The sequence below is a fragment of the Ochotona curzoniae genome, unplaced genomic scaffold (genome assembly GCF_017591425.1).
Source record: "Ochotona curzoniae isolate NIBS_2020 unplaced genomic scaffold, NIBS_Ocur_1.0 contig_3520, whole genome shotgun sequence".
NCBI classification, from domain to species: Eukaryota; Metazoa; Chordata; class Mammalia; order Lagomorpha; family Ochotonidae; genus Ochotona; species Ochotona curzoniae.
In genome coordinates, this window is record NW_024465894.1 from 30,855,350 (window position 1) to 30,873,792 (window position 18,443).

The 18,443-nt window shown below is 48.7% G+C and overlaps 1 protein-coding gene across 1 annotated transcript in view; it reads left to right on the top strand.

Annotated features, from left to right (window-relative positions):
* Window positions 1–17,840, top strand: part of FERMT1 (FERM domain containing kindlin 1) — a 29,686-nt gene extending 11,846 nt beyond the window's left edge. Inside the window, exons 6-14 of the mRNA XM_040981204.1 lie at window positions 2,479–2,586; window positions 2,992–3,123; window positions 4,527–4,576; window positions 8,786–8,910; window positions 9,602–9,708; window positions 11,640–11,861; window positions 13,094–13,218; window positions 15,190–15,331; window positions 17,667–17,840. Coding sequence (XP_040837138.1) covers window positions 2,479–2,586; window positions 2,992–3,123; window positions 4,527–4,576; window positions 8,786–8,910; window positions 9,602–9,708; window positions 11,640–11,861; window positions 13,094–13,218; window positions 15,190–15,331; window positions 17,667–17,840 — 1,185 coding nt within the window. The remainder of the gene's footprint in view (window positions 1–2,478; window positions 2,587–2,991; window positions 3,124–4,526; window positions 4,577–8,785; window positions 8,911–9,601; window positions 9,709–11,639; window positions 11,862–13,093; window positions 13,219–15,189; window positions 15,332–17,666) is intronic.
* The last annotated feature ends 603 nt before the right edge of the window (window positions 17,841–18,443 follow it).

An 18,443-nucleotide genomic window follows, 5' to 3' on the forward strand; every position in this document is an offset into this window, starting at 1 on the left:
GCAATCCAGCTTTAAAACACCTTCTGGAAAATTTCCTTACGGGTGTGGCCGATCACTCCCTGACACGCCTCCACTGGTCTACTTTCTGTCTCAAGTTTGGTTTTCCCCAAACATCATAGACTCATTTTTAGGTCTTTTTTTTTTTAAAAAAAAAAATCATTTATTTATTTATTTGAAAGTCAAAGCCACAGAGAGGGAGAGACAGACAAATCTTCCATCTGCTGGTTCACTCCCCAGATGGCCACAGGGGCAGGGGCTGAGCCAGGTCAAAGCCAGAAGCCAGGAAGGCAGGGATCCAGACGCTGAGGCCATGCTCCACGGTTTTCCCAGGTGCATTAGCAGGGAGCTAGATGGAAAGAGGAGCAGCCAGGACACGAACCGGCGCCCATATGAGATGCCAGTGCTGCAAATGGCAGCTTTACTTGCTACGCCAAAACGCTGGCCCTATAGGTAATTTTTGACCTAGATTCTTTTCAGGCGTGCCATGTTGAGGTGCATGCAATGTTGCCAGAGTCAGTTAGGCACCTCTTGGATTCCTGAGTGGGAACCCGACTGATGGATGGCTATGCCAGATTTTCTTTGTCTATTCAGGAGTTGAGGGACATTGGATGTTTCTAGTTTGGGGCTTGCTCTAAGTAATCCTGTTGTGACTCTTCTTGCATGTGTTTTGCTTTTGTTTGTTGAGAGGTGCTCTGGGCTGCTTCCCCAGCTTTTTGTGACACCTGGCAAGGTTCATAAAGCTGTGAGGCCCCTGAGTCCCACACACTTGGTTGGGCATCTGTCCCTCTCCTCCAGCGCCCGTGGAAAGCCGGAGAAGGACTCCATAGACCAGGGTCCCAGTGCTCCTCTGCATTCTGCTGCATTTGGCTGACTTCAGGATTTCACGTGTAGGGTTAACTCCTCTTTGTGTGCATAAGCCTCAAATAAAAGGAAAAAATAAACAAATGCTAATCAGAGTGTGATAAATGTACTCTAAGGATCTTTCTGCTCCTTCTCTGTATTTATCTCAAAGGACTTAGTCACATGTATACTCACTATAAAAAAAAATCAAGCATCCGACAGAGTCCATTGTTGCCTGGGTGTGGAGTCTTGGTCTCCATGAGAGGAGTCGTCCAGTCATTGGACCCTGGTGCTGGCCACTGCGCAGTGTGAATGCCTGTTGGGTGCCACTGGGCTCTAGACTTAGGGTTAAATAGTAAGTGTGTCATACCACAATTTAGATCCATTTTTTTAAAAATCAAGCCAGACCTAGAGAGAAATTAGGCTTGACAATGGCCCTTGTCTTAGGCCTTGTCAAGGTCAGCAGTGAAGGGTAAAGTCTGACATAGGATGGGGGGTCTGCCCTGCCTGAACCTGGATGCACTGGGCAGCAGCAGAATGCCTGGACGTGCCCACTTGGGGTGAAACTGTTCAAGAAGAAAGGAGAGGAGGAGGGGAGAAGGAAAAAAGGATGGGAGGGAGGAAAGAGGAGAGAAAACTCAAGAACAGAGAGTGAGATGGGACGGGGGTGGAGGAGTACCATGAGGTCGGGGTAGAAAGTGGTACCATGTTTTCTGGAGTGGCATCCTTGTCAGTGATACCCGTACAAGTTGGTTTGTCAGCAGCTGAATAGTTTGTGCCTCCTTGGCTGGTGTGGCGCATGCTGCTGTAAACATTGGTCGCATGTACCTGTTTAGGTTTCTGTGGATCCCAATGAAATATCCACAAGTGAGCTTTCTGGATCAAATTCTGTGCTTATGCCTTTAAATAACTGCCACACTAGTTCACATCCTCACTCACTTTGTCTACAATTTATGTACATCATGTTGTCCAAATGACAGATGCTATCAACCCTGTTCAGAGCGTGAATTGCTTCTTCCCTATGTACAATGTTATACATTCTATACAGTATCATTTTTATTTAACATTACACTTATCTACATATGGAAGTCGGATTCCAGACATTGTCTTATTGATTCTTTGTCAATCACTATACCAATACCACACTCATTTAATTACTGAGGTTTTAATTATATATTTTAATGGCTGGAGAGCAAGCGTCTCCCCCAGTATTCTTCCTCCTGGCAATAATAAAATATTGTCCTTTGTGTTTAACTGGAGAATCGACTTCAGCAAATTTCCATTAGAAGTTGCCAGTCACATCCTGCCTGGGGTTGTACTGAACTTGCAGATGGCCTTGGAGAGTCTTCCTCCTTCATACTGTATATAGCCATGTCCATGCTCAGGTTCACTCCCGTAAGTGTGGTCAGTGAAAAAGAGGGGCCATCATGGAGCGGAAGAAGGTCTGGAAATACTTGGGAGAAGGAAGTTCCAGATGCATCAGTAAAATGAGCTGAGGCACAGGAAGGATGGAGGTGCGTCTTTCAGCTCCCTGAACTGAGGTTCCGTTGCACCTGCCCATGAGCCGGGTCACTCCCCAGTGCTTTTTGTGCTGCAGAATGGAAAAGCTCCCCCACGCATGTCTGTTTTTGTCTCTAGTACGATGCTGTCCGAATAAACCAACTCTACGAGCAAGCGAGGTGGGCCATCCTCTTAGAGGAAATTGACTGCACGGAGGAGGAGATGTTGATCTTCGCAGCCCTGCAGGTACGGGCAGGTTGGTGACTTTTTCAGAAGGAGATAAATCAGGTGCGTTCTGCTTGCAGTTGCATTGTCTTCCTGTTGGATTTTTTTTTTCTTTGAAGGAAGAGCTGAGAATGAGGAGAGTAAATTTAAATGTCAAATGTCCCTTAAAAAAAAAACCAACCTCCTCTGTGAGCAAATGCGCTTAGAATTCTCGCCTCTTTGCTGCTGCAAACACGGTCGGCTGGGGGGAGAACAGGTCTTCCATTGACAGACCACGAATGTCAGAATTTGTGTTCAATGTCAACTGCCCCACGCAGGAAGTAGCTCTCCTTTCAATAATAATAGTGTTTAAGAAGGAGACAGGAGACGCGGCACCTGGGTTGGTTTGTATGCGTAACATTTCTACGCCCTCTGCTTTCGTTACAGTATCACATTAGCAAACTGTCACTATCAGCTGAAACACAGGATTTGACAAGCGAGTGTGAGACTGATGAAGTCGAAGCGGCGCTGTCGAATCTGGAAGTGACCCTGGAAGGTGGAAAAGCAGACAACCCTCTGGTAGGAACTTGCCATGCAGCGCAGATCTGTGACTGCTCTGACCCGTGGGCCCAGAGAGAGGACCTTCCTTTGCCAGAAGCAGGAGGCTATCCCATCTGATTTCAAAAAGGGAGGCTGTGCTTTCGTCTTAGCAAACTGCCAAGCTTTCCTCGGGCCACCCTGAGAAAGACTAGGACGTGTTTTCATTGCTACCAAAGCAGTTCTTTTTAGAGTTGGCCTGGATAAGGGGTGACGGCTGAGATGGCTCCACTTCAACCTCTCAGAACGTGGGGTCGATCCCTAAACTTAAGTCTAGAAGAGGCCACCCTGGCTAGTGCATATGCAACTGTGAGCGTGGAGGAAATACTTTTCCGTTGTATTATCTGCTTGTTGACATACCTTTCAATGGAGCACGGTCTATGTCTAGCATATTGCGCAACATTCTTGAGCCCTTTGACTTCAGGAAATAAATAAAGAAAAACCTTCCGGCGAAACATAAAGAAATAAAACCCACTCGTCCCTTGCTTCCTCTCGCAGGCAGTGCAGCTAATGTCAGCCTGGTCATCGGAAAGCCCTGCATGTCTGATTCATGCATTGCCTCCCCTTTTGCTTAACTTCTTCAACCGGGAGGGTAATTACTAGTTTAGTCACTGAATCAGAGAGGTGGGCCCATTGTAACTGGATAAGAATTAGTCATGAATTAGTCATCGTACACTTATGCATTCAGTGTGGATTCTCTTATTAAATGCTTTTAAATAGGAATTCATAATGCAAGAGCAAATACTAAATGCAGACAACGCCAGGGTTCTATCAAGGTGCCGGGGCTTTGGTCTCACATACGGAGACACGGGCCCCTCAGCCAAAGTTCTCCTGCCTGTTTTGTCCATTGAATTCATGTACCAGGAAAGGGATCCATCTGGAAATAAATGTAAAATTCCTCCTCCCTCAATATTTTTATGTGACACCAACAATAGGCTTTTCAGTTTGAAAACAAGCACCAGTAACACTGCAGAATGAACTTTGGACCAAGTTCCTCTTGAGGGTTTAATCAGTGACCTAGAGGTAGCGGGAGTTACTCTCACATAAAGATTACACAAGATTTTATTTTTACAGAAAAGTCATTTGTAACTACAAGTTAACACCCAAGTCCAGCAATTGAACTTGGCTGGCCCCCCTCTAAGCCCCTGCATGTGCTCTGAGCCCCTCCCAGTCTCTGCCCAACGTGCACCCCACACCCTATTACCAGAGGTGTGGCTAGGGAGCAGGTGGAGCTGTGTTTTTCATTTTATTGCATGTGCGTTCATGCACATGGAAGTAGCGATGTGTGGCAGATGGCTGCCGGCTGTATGAGACAGTGCTGAAGCAGCATAGGAAGTCTCACCCATGAGATCCCAGCGCATGAAATGTTACTTGTTTTTTCTTAGGAGGACATTACCGATATTCCTAAGCTTGCTGACAATCTCAAGCTGTTTAGGTGAGTAGCCGTTGAGGGGAGAAGGGGAGAGTTCTAACAAACCTTTGTGTGTCAGGAGTTGCGCATGTGGACTGTGCATCCACTGGGCAAGTTCATAGTCAGGAAAAGGGTTGAATTCCAGTTCCACCACATGTACCAGCAAGGTGACCCTGACAATGCTTTTAGACCTCGCAGCCTCAGTGTCCTGATAGGTAAAATAGAGATGCATCCTGTCCTGGATTTGTTGCCAGGGTTAGATAAAATAATGCATACTAGGCATTTTCATAGCTACTGGCTTATAGTAGGCGCTTACTTTAGCAGGGAAAGAACAGGACCAGAATCCATGTAATGGGCATGAATGCCAGACTAGAGTGTCTAGTGAAACTTGCTCAGGACCCCTGGGACTCCCGCACCCTTTGAAAGTTCTTTCACAGTTTGCACATCACTTTTGTCTAGACCTTGGAGTCTTATTATGTAGTCACCTTAGATTTATCTTTCTCCTCTTTCACTGCTTCTCAAAAATTACCCAGTCACCTCAGGTTGAGGGAAAGCTGTTTAAAAGGCAGAGAAATGTTGGGGGTTTTGACCCACACAGAAAGAATTGTCACCTTTGAGTCCCTAGCCAAGGTGCACTAAGATGAAAGATGCAAGATCCTTTGATGTTCTATCAGTCACTTACATCACTTTATGGCTTGTTGATTCTTCTTAACACACCTGCATTTCCCTGGAACAACTGGGTTTGATAACAGAAGAAAGATTTGGAAAGAATGAGAGTCAGACAGAAAGAGAAACAAGTGCCCAAAGCCCCAAAGCACAGTAGACGGGCAGTAGACAGTATCTCCACTGAGTTTCCATGGGTCGGCAGCTTTCATGGGAGGAAGTAGTGTCCAACAATAGGCTGATTGATGTAACTTTCCTGGTGAAAAGACTTGTGGCCACGGTGGATCCCGATTATTGGAGTCTGAACTAGAGAAAAAAAAAAAAGATAAATACAGATACATCTTTTTTTCTTCAATTTTTGTTTTCTTTTTCATTTTTGATGAAATTTACATAGTTGACCAGGGTGAGACCATTGTTCCCAAATCTTCGCCTCTTCCTCCTGATTTGGGGGAAGGGATGGGAATTTAGGGGAGAAGCCACACCCAGCCTCCCCTGCCATCCCAGTTCCCAGGGATGGGGAGTGGCCACCCGAGGCCATCCCAGGGAGTCCCAATCTGGAGCATGATCCGAAGGTTCTGCTCAAGTGGTTTTGATAGTTCTGAAATGCTGTCAATCTCACCGATCCAAGGATGAGGAAATCTTTCCAAGGTCCACTAACTGACATAGTCCACCTTAACGTCTCCATTCGCCCAGATATTTGCTATCAACGCTTGGCTAGGGTAGTTACTCGATTTGCTCTGGTCTCCTTCCTCTGCTATGGTACTGGATAGCCTCTGCAGGGCCCAATGGACTGCCATGTCCTCCATGTGCATCTGCAGCTCTTGTATATATCAATGGGTGTTGAAACATGTGAGCTGAGTTAGATCGAGAGCCAGGCTGGGCTAAGCAACTGTATCCAATGGTGCAGACATGAGCCAGAGTAAGATCAGGCTGGTTGGGTTTTGCCACAGCATCAGCTGGGAAACACTGGGACTGGGGGAAAGTCCTATCAGGCAAGACTGCAGAAACACCTTGGTGAGTGTAAAATCCTGGGCTGGAAGTGGACCTGATGGGCTGCAACTTCCACTGGTGAGCATGAGAATCAGGACTGGGGGCAGACCTGGCTAGACAGGCAGTGGCACCTGCCAGCATGAGTGTTGGCTGAAGAGCGGGGTCAGCTGGGTCGAACTAAGTTTCAACACTCTTTGATAAATACAAGAGTTGAATGGGATACGGGACAGACTGGGCCAGTGTGCTGCACGTACTGGCAAGTGTAGGAACCAGGGCTAGGCAGGTCTGGTGAGGGTTCTGAGGGGGGTCACCCTGACTAGGCTGCAGTTCCCGCTGGTGTATGTGAGGGCTGAGTGTGTGCTGGGCGGAGTTGGGCTGGCCCACGGCATCCATTTGTTTATATGAGAGACGAGGCTGGAGACAGAACTGACCCAGCAATTGCAACAACCACTGTGTGTGTATAGGCAGATGTAGGTGACAGACTGAGCTGGACTCTACACTGGCCATCACATACATGAGTCAGGTCTGGGATCACCTCAGACAAGGTTTCTTTGGGATTCTTCCCAACTAAACTGCTGGACTCAGAACTCCAACCATGCGAAGAATTCCAGGATCTGTGGTCTGACCGTGGATTGCATGTGTCATAACTAGACCTCCTCAGTGGAGAGCATGTTCCACATTGGGGACCCTGGGATGACATCTAGTGACTGTTCACCATCCCTGGGTCCTAAGGCACTTGGAAGGCTGGGTGTGGATTCTCCCCTTACCTGTTACTCCTCCCCCAAATACAAGTAGAAGAAAAATTTTGGAATCCAATTGTCTCATCCACTTTCCCCTAATCCTCTACGCTTCCCACCCTAATCAACTGCGTAAGCATCATCGAAAATAAGATTTTAAAACTAAATAAATGAATAATAAAAAATATTTTTTTAAAAAAAAAGTCCAAGTTCCTCCTAACAGGAGTTCCAGAAGAAAGTCAGGAGAGAAGCAACATTGAAAAGAAACGGCTCCTTAAAAAGAGAATGATTTTAATTGTGGCTCTAATGTTGCAAATGTTATATTAAATGCAATGATTTTTCTTAATTCTGGAAAATAAATGCCTGATAGTTTTAAGATTTATTCTTTACTTGTCATTTTTTAATTTATTTTTCTGTAATAATCTTTAATACACAATCATTTTGTTGTGGTCCCTGGGATATTTGCATTAAGGATCACGCTATTATAGCTAAGTGTTGAAGCACTGACACATCAAGAGGCTTGGACAGAATTACAGGAGTGGCACTAGCCACAAACTTCCTTACCCTCTCCATTCTCTCTCTCTCTCTTTTTTAAATTTTTTTTTTTTTTATTGGAAAGGCGGATATACAGACAGGAGAGACAGAGAGGAAGATCTTCCGTCCGATGATTCACTCCCCAAGTGAGCGCAACGGCCGATGCTATGCCGATCCGAAGCCAGGAGCCTCTTCCGGGTCTCCCACATGGGTGCAGGGTCCCAAAGCTTTGGGCCGTCCTCGACTGCTTTCCTGGGCCACAGGCAGGGAGCTGGAAGGGAAACGGGGCTGCCAGGATAGAACCGGCGCCCATATGGGACCTGGGGCGTGCAAGGCGAGGACCTTAACCACTTGCGCCACCGCGCCAGGCCCCTCTCTCTTTTTTAACATTTCTATTTTCATTTTACATGAGAAGCAGAGAGACGCAATTACAGAGAGAGAGAAAGAGATCTTCCATCCACTGCTTTACTCCTTAAAAGTCAGCAACAGCCAGGACTGGGTCAGGCTTCTGAAAGCAGAAGCCCAGAATTCAATCCAGGTCTCCCACGTGGGTAGCAGGAATCAAGCACTTAAGTCATGACCTGGTGCAGAGTTACAGGTTGAGCCAGGACTCAACCCCAGGTGCTCCTATACAGGATGAGAGTGTTGTGTGGCATCTCAGCATCACTTCTGCCCTTCTTCAACACAGAAAGCCACAACTCCAGTGTCAGACACCTGCTTCACCTACAAGGCCCGGGTTGCTCGTTTTGTCTGTTTCTGCCCCCTTTCTCTCACATTTCCTAATTTGAATAACCTAAACGACCTGCCCTGGAAGCTGCCAGTCTTTCCGTGGCTTTCTGGAATGTCCTTGTGCTTTCTCATAAGAATCAAGTGAAAGCCATAATGCCACTGTTGACTTTCTGTCTGATCTCTCGGTTCTGAGGAGTGCACTGAGCATGTCCCAGGTTTCTCACCATCGCTTGGCTTGTGCCAGGGACTGCGACACACACTTCCACTTTGACCAAAGCCCTGGGCTGTTAACACTGCCACTGTCCCCATCCACAGGGGCTCCGTCTGGTCTCTCGCAGGTAGTAGCTGGTCCAGAGTGTGAACCCAGGCTAACTCAGATCCTTCGCATTAGCTTGTTCACCTCTTAGCAACACTTCGTGTCCAGTCTTTAGAAATAAGTGGGCATTTGGGGGGGAAATGTTTTTTAAAAAATGAAAAGTATGTGGCTTGGCGGAGCGTGGAGAGCATGTTTGCCTGCTCAAAAAGTGAGTGTCTCCTGTGTGTCTAGACAGCACTTTTAACACTTACTGTGCTTTTTTAGGGCCAAGAAGCTGATGTTAAAGTCTTTCAAACAATATTGGTTCGTCTTTAAAGACACATCCATAGCCTACTTTAAAAGTAAAGAAGTTGAACAAGGAGAACCAATAGAAAAACTGAATCTTAGAGGTAAGGGCACCCAGCACCTGGCCGGGGCTTGTCATGATGCAGCAAGCAGATCAAAGCATCTTTCTGTAGAACAGGAGATGCTTCTGGGGGACCATGTGGGTGGCACCAGCAGTCTGCTCCATAGCATCCCTTCCTCGTGGGGCGTGGGCCTGGACTTGGTCTGTCCAAAGTGTGCTCGTGGTGGTGTGATTGTGTCCAGTTGTGCAGCACCTGAGGCATTGTGGGATCCGGAAAGGCTTTCTGCAATCAGAAACAATAAAGTTTCATTCAGTGTCACTTCAATGCCAAGTCTGTCTTCCGTGAATGACTAATAATGTGGTGGTAACACCCCACTGATTGATTGCTTCATTAGCCAATGCATTTGACTCACGCATCATGGTGACCAATCAGAGCACTCCCTCTGCCTGCATTTATTTTGCAGTTCACCACTACCCCTGTGGATTGGGATACCTAACAGAAGCCTCAAAAATAAATTCAATTGACTTCATTATTCAAGAAAATCTGTTTTCATTCCCCACGTGAACTGCTCCTAATTGTTCTGTGGTTGCTCTTTAACGAACACTATCAGCTGGCGTCTCCATTTTTCAGGAGAGCCAAATGTTCAGAGTCTCTATTTCCAGCGTAGGCCTGACATTCATTCCTGTAACAACCTCACTGCAGCTCGGTTTTGTCCCTGCCTTTTGTCCTTCAGGTTGTGAAGTTGTGCCAGACGTCAATGTTGCAGGCAGAAAGTTTGGAATCAAGTTACTAATCCCTGTTGCTGATGGAATGAATGAAGTCTATTTGAGATGTGACCATGTAAGTGAAACCACAAGAAAGTGCTGAGTCAGTTCCCATTCAGTACGCCTGATGGCGAAAACATGTGAGTGTTTTTTCACAGGGGAACACCATTGCATCACTCAACTACTGCGTTCTAATACACCTATCAAAGAATCATGTTTCATAAGCGTTTGTTTCTGAAAGAGCCACGGTTGGGTTGGCGTTGGATGCTCCCAGCTGGCAATCACAGGTCAGGTCTGCTTGGCCCCACAGGTCGGCCTGAATTTTAGTTTGTCCAACCCTAGGCTGCTAGGAAGAACTCAGGCAGCTGGCCTGTGGGAGGCCTCCTAGTGCTTCAGCCTGAAGTCTGTGCACGCTGTCACCTCCACCATGCTCCAATGGCCAGGGCAAAGCACATGGCCTAGCTTGAAATCTAGGGTCAGCAGGTGCACTCCATGTGTGCCGGTGAACTGCAGAGCCACATGGCAGAGTGGCTGGGGGGCGGGGAGGGAGAATGGTGTTGCCAACCGAGAGCCATGCTTCTGTTTTTGCACCTACTGTGGCTCTGGACAGCTCTCCCTCTCAGCTTTGGTGCCCACTGCTGCTCTCTGGCAGAGGTCAGAGATGAGCAAAGTCGTTACAGCATGATAGAAACCACCAGCAGCTGGTTCAAAGCCCCTCAGTGGCCCTGACTGTGACCCTAGGATCGGAATGTGTACCAAAGAGAAATCAGACTATGGATAATAGAGGAAATCAGTTCCATTGTTGTTTCAACATTTTCTTTTTAATGTAAATCAAACATGCTCTGAAAGTGGAAATACAGGCGTGCATTGCTTAACAACAGGGCCACGTTCTGATAAACGTGTCCCAGGACTTCGTCACTGTGTGAACCTCACAGAGTGAAGTGGAACAAACCTAGACAGCCTGGGTCTGTCATCCCACATGGCCTGTTGATGCCATTAAGAGACACGGCCAGCGGCTGGCATTGTGATGTAGTGGGTTAAGTCAGAGCTGCAGGCAGTTCAAGTCCCAGTTGTTCCACTTACACTCCCTGCTTGTGGCCTGGGAAAACAGCAGGGGACAATCCAAAGCCTTGGGCCCCTGCACCCATGTGGGAGACCTAGAAGAAGCTCCTGGCTTCTGACCAGCGCAGCTCTGGCCATGTGAAGAGTATGGAAATGCTCTCTCTCTCTCTCTCTCTCTCTCTCTCTGCCTTTCAAATATATAAAGGAAAAAAATTATATAAAAAAAAAAAAAGAGAGAGAGAGAGAGAGAGAGAGCACGCGACTTGGCCAGCACAGTATGCATGAGTCTGCCAGCATGACACAGCACTTGTCCAACAGTAACCTTTGTCCACATAGAAAGAGTGGACTCTAAGACAGTGATTCAAGAGAACAACACCGAGTTCACCTGACAGCAAGACCAGGCTTTATGTAACACTGCACGTGATGGGCAGGTACCGAGTGTTTGGCTAGCAATGGGTTTTTCTTTGCACTGCATCGCCACAGACACATGAGTCAGGCATTCCATATGACATTCTGGTGGTGACCATGGTGCTACATGATGGGAGTGTTTTCGGCTCTTTTTTAAATCCATGTCATGGTCACAGGTGGTGTTGCTTCGTGATGTTACATATACCAAGGCAGGTTTTCCAGCAGTGTGAGCCTCCACCTGCCTGGGCTCCATGGGCTCCCTTGTGTCCTTGAGTCATCTTGAAATGTGGAGGTGCCCGTGGAGTTTTTCAGAAGTGACATTCCTAGACCCTCAGCATCTAGAACTCAGCCTGGCCCTCAGCCGCTGTCGCTGAGCGCCAGCGCAGGTGGCCAACAGCCACACAGAGCGACAGCCACTTTGCCTGGACGGTGAGGGTTTGGTATTGTGATGGGGAAGGAGGCCCAAGTCCTGCATAGCTGGCCACACAGTGGCTTTTCACTTGAACCTGCCTCTCAGCCTGCTTGTGTTTGCTGCAGGAGAACCAATACGCCCGGTGGATGGCCGCCTGCAGCCTGGCCTCCAAGGGCAAGACCATGGCAGACAGCTCCTACCAGCCAGAGGTCCTCAACATCCTGTCGTTTCTGAGGATGAAGAACCGGACCTCGGCGTCTCCGGCAGCTTCTGGTCTCGAGAACATGGACATGAACCCCGAAAGCTTTGTATCACCCCGCTGTGCCAAAAAGCACAAGTCGAAACAGGTAGTGCTGCACTGACCTGCAGAAGATTCTTTGTATGTTTTTTTTCTAATTTTGAATTTTTGAATGTTATGGTACAGTTTCATATAGACTGTATTTCCTCCCCGCAAACTCCCAGCCCCCGACAGATTTTCCCCATGTTGCTACAATGGTACAGTCGTTCATAAGAAGTCATAATTCCATTAGATTCTTTGTTTTGACATAATAGGAGGAAATTGTGAATTTTGCAACAGATGACTGGGCTATTAACTCTTGCAAAATTGAACTTAATTGAGCACAAAATTAATCAGGGTGGGCATTACAGAGCAGCAGGTCTGGCTGCTACGTGGAACACCCACATCTCGGAGTGCTGGCTCAAGTCTTAACCTCCCGCTAGTGCTTGCTACGAGGGAGCGCATGATGACTCGAGTGCTTGGGCCCCTTCTAGCCAAGTGGGACACACACATGCAGTGTGGGCTTCTGGCCTGGCCCAGCCCTGGCTGTTGTGGATGTTTGGGGAGTGAACCAACAGACAAAAGATCTCTCTTTCACTCTCTCTCCATTTTTCTCTGCCTGAGAATTAGACAAAAGTAAATCAACATTTTAAAAATATGGTTTAGTCCCCACGAATTCAAGATCCAGGTGTGGGCATTTGGCACAGGAATGTTGCTGCAGCTTGGGACCCCTGCGCCCCCTAGTGATGAGCTTTGTTCCAGTCCAGCTCCACTTCTGGTTCCAGCTGCCTGCTAATGCGCACTTTGAGAGTCAGTAGTGATGGCTCCAGTACTTGGGTTCCTGCCACCAGATTGAGTTCCGGGCTTCTAACTTCAGCCTGGCCCAGCTCTGACTATTACAGGTATTTGTGGAGTAAGCCAGCTGCTAGAAATTCTCTCTCTCTCTCTTTCTAATAAATAAAAATTGTAATTCAAATTATGCTTACATAATATTGGGTTAGAAATCACCCAGTTAAACTGACTCAAGTAGTATCATGGAACCATTGCATGTAGATTCTCCATAGAGATGCCCGACAAGAGGGACCCCAAGATGCCTTGTTCTTGTGCACTCACTCTTGTCTCCCCCCAGTGCGTCCCCTGTCTTCCAGACAAAGCTGGAGCCAGAATGAGCAGGGAGGAATGAAGATGAGGTCTGGGTCCCTTGCCATGGCAGACAGCCCTTGCCAGGGCCCCTTGCTCTCCCTGGGGATGTGGGGCTGAAGGAAGGCGCACAGCGCGGTGATGTCCTCTGCTTGTGTTCAGCTGGCAGCCCGGATCCTGGAAGCCCACCAGAACGTGGCCCAGATGCCCCTGGTCGAAGCAAAGCTGCGGTTCATCCAGGCGTGGCAGTCCCTGCCTGAATTCGGCCTGACGTACTACCTTGTCAGGTGATCACACTCCTGCTTGCCTTTCTCGCTTTGTACTCCACATTACAAGACATCTGGGAGCCAGATTGGCTTGCACATCGTCTAAAATGTGGAAGGCTCTTAATTGTAGGACTCTGTCCCTTAGACTGCCCCCTGCCCATCTTCCGTAGCTGCCTTTCAAAGTCTCAACACTCAGCAACATGTGGGAAAGCACATCTGTAAATGCTTAAGGAGATTTCATTCCTTTAGGATAACTACATTTGAATCACTGATTGAGTCTGTGAAAGCCATGGCTTCCCTTGGCATTTCTTCTCCCTGTGACATCTCCCCCACCGCATCTCGCAGTGTGGCTTTGCAGCATTGTTAGATTCCCAGACTGAGAAGTCCCAACACTCCTGGTGTTACTGTCACGCAGTAGTACCACGTGGGGCACCTGTTCCCCCTGGTCTCTGGAAATTTCTGAGCCAGTAGAACCCAGAATAAAGCTTCCTGCTTTACATCCATCACCTGCTTCCTATTTTACACTAAGATAGCCTTAGTCCCCGCCCAGCCAAGGCCATGTCCTGGCAACAGAAGCAGTGCCCTCCGTCCCAAGCCACCTCAGCACCACGGCCCTGCCCCACTGTGCGGGAGGGACTTCCCGAAATGTATCCACAGACTGTTCTTGAATCAAGACATACTCTTATGCTCAGTAAGGAAGATTTGGATTTTGTTTTCTGGTTTTGTCTTTTTAAAATATATATTTAATTATTTTAAGGGCAGAGTTAGAGAGAGAGAAAGAGACGGACGAGATCTTCCATCCACTGGTTTACTCTCCAAATGGCTGCAACAGGCCAGTCCAAAGCTAGCTTCTTCCAGGTCTCCCTTGTGAGTGCGGGGGCCCAAGGACTAGAGCTTTCCCGGGCCATGAGCAGGAAGCTGGATCAGAAATGAAGTAGCTTGGACTCAAACGAGCACCCATATGGATGCGGGTGCTGCAGATGGCAGCTACACCCGCCAGGCCGTGGTGCCAGCTCCTGGAGCTGTTCCTAATGCCATTCTCTCTCTTATACCAATGTCCTGCCCTTCATCAAATCCTTTAACGTATACACAGAAGACCACTTCCTAGTCTGATTTGTTTGAAAGGTAGAGCAACAGAATGGTTGAGAGAACCACACACACAGAGATGCCATCCTTTGACCACGTCTTACCGATTTCACTGCCCCTGCTGAGGGTCAGGTGCTCAGAGACCCTGCCTGTCCCCATTGCAGGGCTGCAGCCGCAAGGACCCTTGTCTAGGTCAGACCCCATCACACCTCCGCTCAGAACCACGGGAAGGCTGTCGGTCCCATCCAGGGTAGATGCCAAGTCTTTACAACAACCTGCAAGAGCCCAGCGCTCTGAGCTCAAGCTCACTTCCCTTCTGTCCACGTGCCAGCCCCCTGGGCTCCTGGCAGGTCCTGCAGCATGCTAAACCCAACACAACACTGAGGAAGTGACTCTGCCCTTTGCCTGCACCGCTCGTTCCCCGGCTGTCCATGTGGACACCAGCATTCCTACCAGATGTGGCCTCTCGCCCGTTTCCCTCATCCCTACGTCAGACAGGGACAGGTAACACCACATCACAACAGAAACGCCCAATGCCAGTGGGCTGTGCTGGTTCTAGCACCTCATCTAGCATCTGTATCTGTACTTCCTCCAGAGACTCAGTTGCTAACTGGGAGTATTAGTTCATCCCCAAACCTCCAGGGCCCAGAAGGGCATTTCGCACTTAACACATAGAGTGAGTTGATGTTACTTCTTATCTCACCTTCCTCTGATGTCAGTTTCACGTAGTGAATTCTCTCCTGATTCTCTATGAGACAAGAAGCATGCCTTTCTCTGGAAACTCCGTCCTTCATTTCCCTTCTTCCGAACTAGCCTGGAAATGCTGTTCTCGGCTCTTTAGGAACTTGTGTGTGAATGAACAGTTGCTGCTCTGAGCTAACTCTTTTTTTTTTTTTTTTTTTTCAGATTCAAAGGAAGCAAAAAAGATGACATTCTGGGAGTTTCTTACAACAGACTGATCAGAATTGACGCAGTCACGGGGGTTCCCATCACAACCTGGAGGTTCACAAATATGAAACAGTGGAATGTCAACTGGGAAATCAGACAGGTGAGGTGAAAACTTGTGATATTCAGGCCGAGCCTGTAAATCTGTGTTTCCTCCAGGTTGCCAGTTATTCTGAGCTTACAACAGGTGTGGTCATATTTATAACCAAGAAGCCTCAAGCATGTGGTAATTACTAAAATAATCGCCTGCCATTCGGGGCCGTCTCGTAGAGCTAACACTGCTCCTGGCCTAGTCCCTACTCACACTTTCCTGCAGACTCTCAAATTGCTGAGCAATTTAATGTTCATCAACTTGGTAAGAATTGCCTAAGTCTTAGGTTAACAGTTACTCAGTAGAAACTACCTGAACTATGACTATTGGATGAAATAAATCCAAAAATAAGTAAATAAGCCCCATCTGCCTGGCTGCCAAGACAGCTGACCGGATGAGGGCTGAAAAGTTCTGCTGCCTCACTAGAAAGCACTCCAGTTCCCAAAGGGACACCCTGCAGGTGGGGTGCACGGGACCCCAGGGAACAGGCCCCATCAGCTCAGGCCATAGAACAGCCTCCTGGGATAGCCAGTCCCGGGGTTACATCATTCCAGACGAATACAGCGGCACAACGGCACCTCTGCTAATTTCACACAGTCTAATGTCGCTGCTGTAGAATCCATCCCCACCGCCAGGCATTCTCAATTCCGCAGTAGGAAACCCTCAACATACAGGGATGCTGGCTGAACCACATTTGTTTTTAAAAACCCAGGAAGCTGGGCTTGACCCAATAGTTTAGTGGCTAAAGCCCTCCTCTTGCGCGTGCTGGGTGCCAATTCATGTCCCAGCTGCTCTACTTTCCATCCGTCTCCCTGCTTGCAGCCTGGGAAAGCAGTAGAGGTTGGCCCAAAGCCTGGGGACCCTGCACCAGCGTGGGAGACCCAGAGGAGGTTCCTGGCTCTTGGTTTCAGATTGGCCATTATAGCTACCTGGGGAATGAATCAGTGAATGGAAGATCTTTCTGTCTCTCTTTCTGTCTCTCTATATATCTGACTTTCCAATAAAAAATAAATAAATATTTTTTTAGAAGTAGGAAGCTGGTAACCATGTGGGTCCTCCCTTGTAGAATGAGATGTGAACCACACTGAAGGTAGTGGCTCTAAGATTGTGATGGGTAACTTGATCGCCTGGAGAGGTTTTCTTTCTTTTCTTTTTAGATTATTATTTGAAAGACAGAGTTACAGAGAAAGGAAGGCAGAGAGAGATCTTTTCATCTGCTGGTTCATTCGCTAAATGGCCACAACATCCAGGGCTGGGTCAGTCAGGAGCCAGGAGCTTCTTCTAGGTCTCCTGTATGCGCGCAGGGGCCCAACCACCTGGAGCATCCTCTGCTGCTTTCCCAAGTGAATTCGCAGGGGGCTGGATCCAAAGTGAAACAGCCAGGACTTGAACGGGTTTCCGTAAGGGATGCTGGCATCCCAGGAGCAGACTTAGCCTGCTGCTGAGATGCAACACTGGCCTAGCCCTTAAGGGTCTTCACACACCACTCAGTGCCCAGGCCATACAGAGTATCAACTAAATCAGGCTTGCTTTGGGAGCTAGAGCCACTGGGTGACTCCGGCAGGCAGTTAAGGCTGAGAACCAGATTAACTTCGTTCAGATTAACGACATTCAGCTAGGAAGGGTCGAAGTTCATGGCTGCATGACAATTTGGGCAGGCCTTTTATTGTCCATTAAAGAGTTCACACATCCTCTCAGCACACAAACTGTCTTCTAAAGAAGACAGCGAGGCCCTGGCATGGCAGCCTAGTGACCAAAGTCTTTGCCCTGCACATGCCAGGATCGCATATGCACGCTAGTTCTAATCCTGGCAGCATCTAATCCCGGCAGCCCTGCTTCCCATCCAGCTCCCTGCTTGTGGCCTGGGAAAACCATCCAGGATGGCCCAAAGCCTTGGGACCCTGCACCCGCGTGGGAGACCCCGGGGAAGATCCTGGCTCTGGGCTCCTGGCTTCAGATCGGCTCAGCTCCGGCCACTGCAGCCACTTGGGGAGTGAATCATCGGACAGAAGATTTTTTTCTCTGTCTCTCCTCTCTGTAAATCTGCCTTTCCAACAATAAATAAATAAATAAATAAATAAATAAATAAATAAATCTTCGAGGGGAAAAAAAAAAGACAGCCAGAGTCTACAAAGCACCCACCAGCTGGGAATTTAGATTTTTACCAGGTGTGTGGTGCACTTAGCGCCACAAGAGAGCGCAAGAAGAGCAGCTCTGTCCTCTGAAGCATGCCTTCTCTGCATGCCAGGAGGCGGTGCGGGGCTGGCCAGGTCAGCTGTCCTCGCTGCCAAGGCCACGTGGGGCTGAGCAGTTTCTCTCCTGTGCTGTTCCCACCTCCCTCCTTTAGGTGGCGATCGAGTTTGACCAAAACGTCTCCATTGCCTTCACCTGCCTGAGCGCGGACTGCAAAGTGGTGCACGAGTACATCGGCGGCTACATTTTCTTGTCCACCCGCTCCAAGGACCAGAACGAGACGCTCGACGAGGACCTGTTCCACAAGCTGACCGGCGGCCAGGACTGACACAGAGGAGCAGGTCTGCCCGAGCCCGGTGACTGCACGGCAGCCGTGGCTTGTCCTCGTGTGGCTTCCAGATTAGCAGCCGCAGTGGGGGCGCGGAGAGGCAGCCGGATACTGAGCCCATGCCAAACACGCTGCCCGCACGTCCCCGCCCCTGTGCCAGCAGGGCGGAAGGGATCTCGGGGCCTTGTCCACCCACTGCGACGGAGCTCCTGCAGAGCTGTTCTTACTCACTGAGGCAGGCAGACGGGTGAAAATTACCTGCAAACCGCAAGCCCCACACACGCAGGAGGTGTGAGAAGAAATGAAGCTTTGCTTGGCGCAGCTGTTTTTATCTCCCCGGCTATGGAACTGGTGGAGTTCCCTGAAGGTCAAAGCCTAGGGTGGGAGGTGGGGTCACTCGCTATCAGTGGGCAACCGGGGGTCAGGGCCGTGACCCTCATGTCCACAGTGACACCTGCCAAGGTGACCGTTGACCCATTTGGCCTTGGTCATTGGTCCTTTGCTCCTGCAGCCACCTGCATGCCTGCCCGGGGCTCCCACAGCCCCCTTCATGTACCTCTTGAAGATACAAGTGACACAGAGGTGCAAGGAAACCCATTGCAC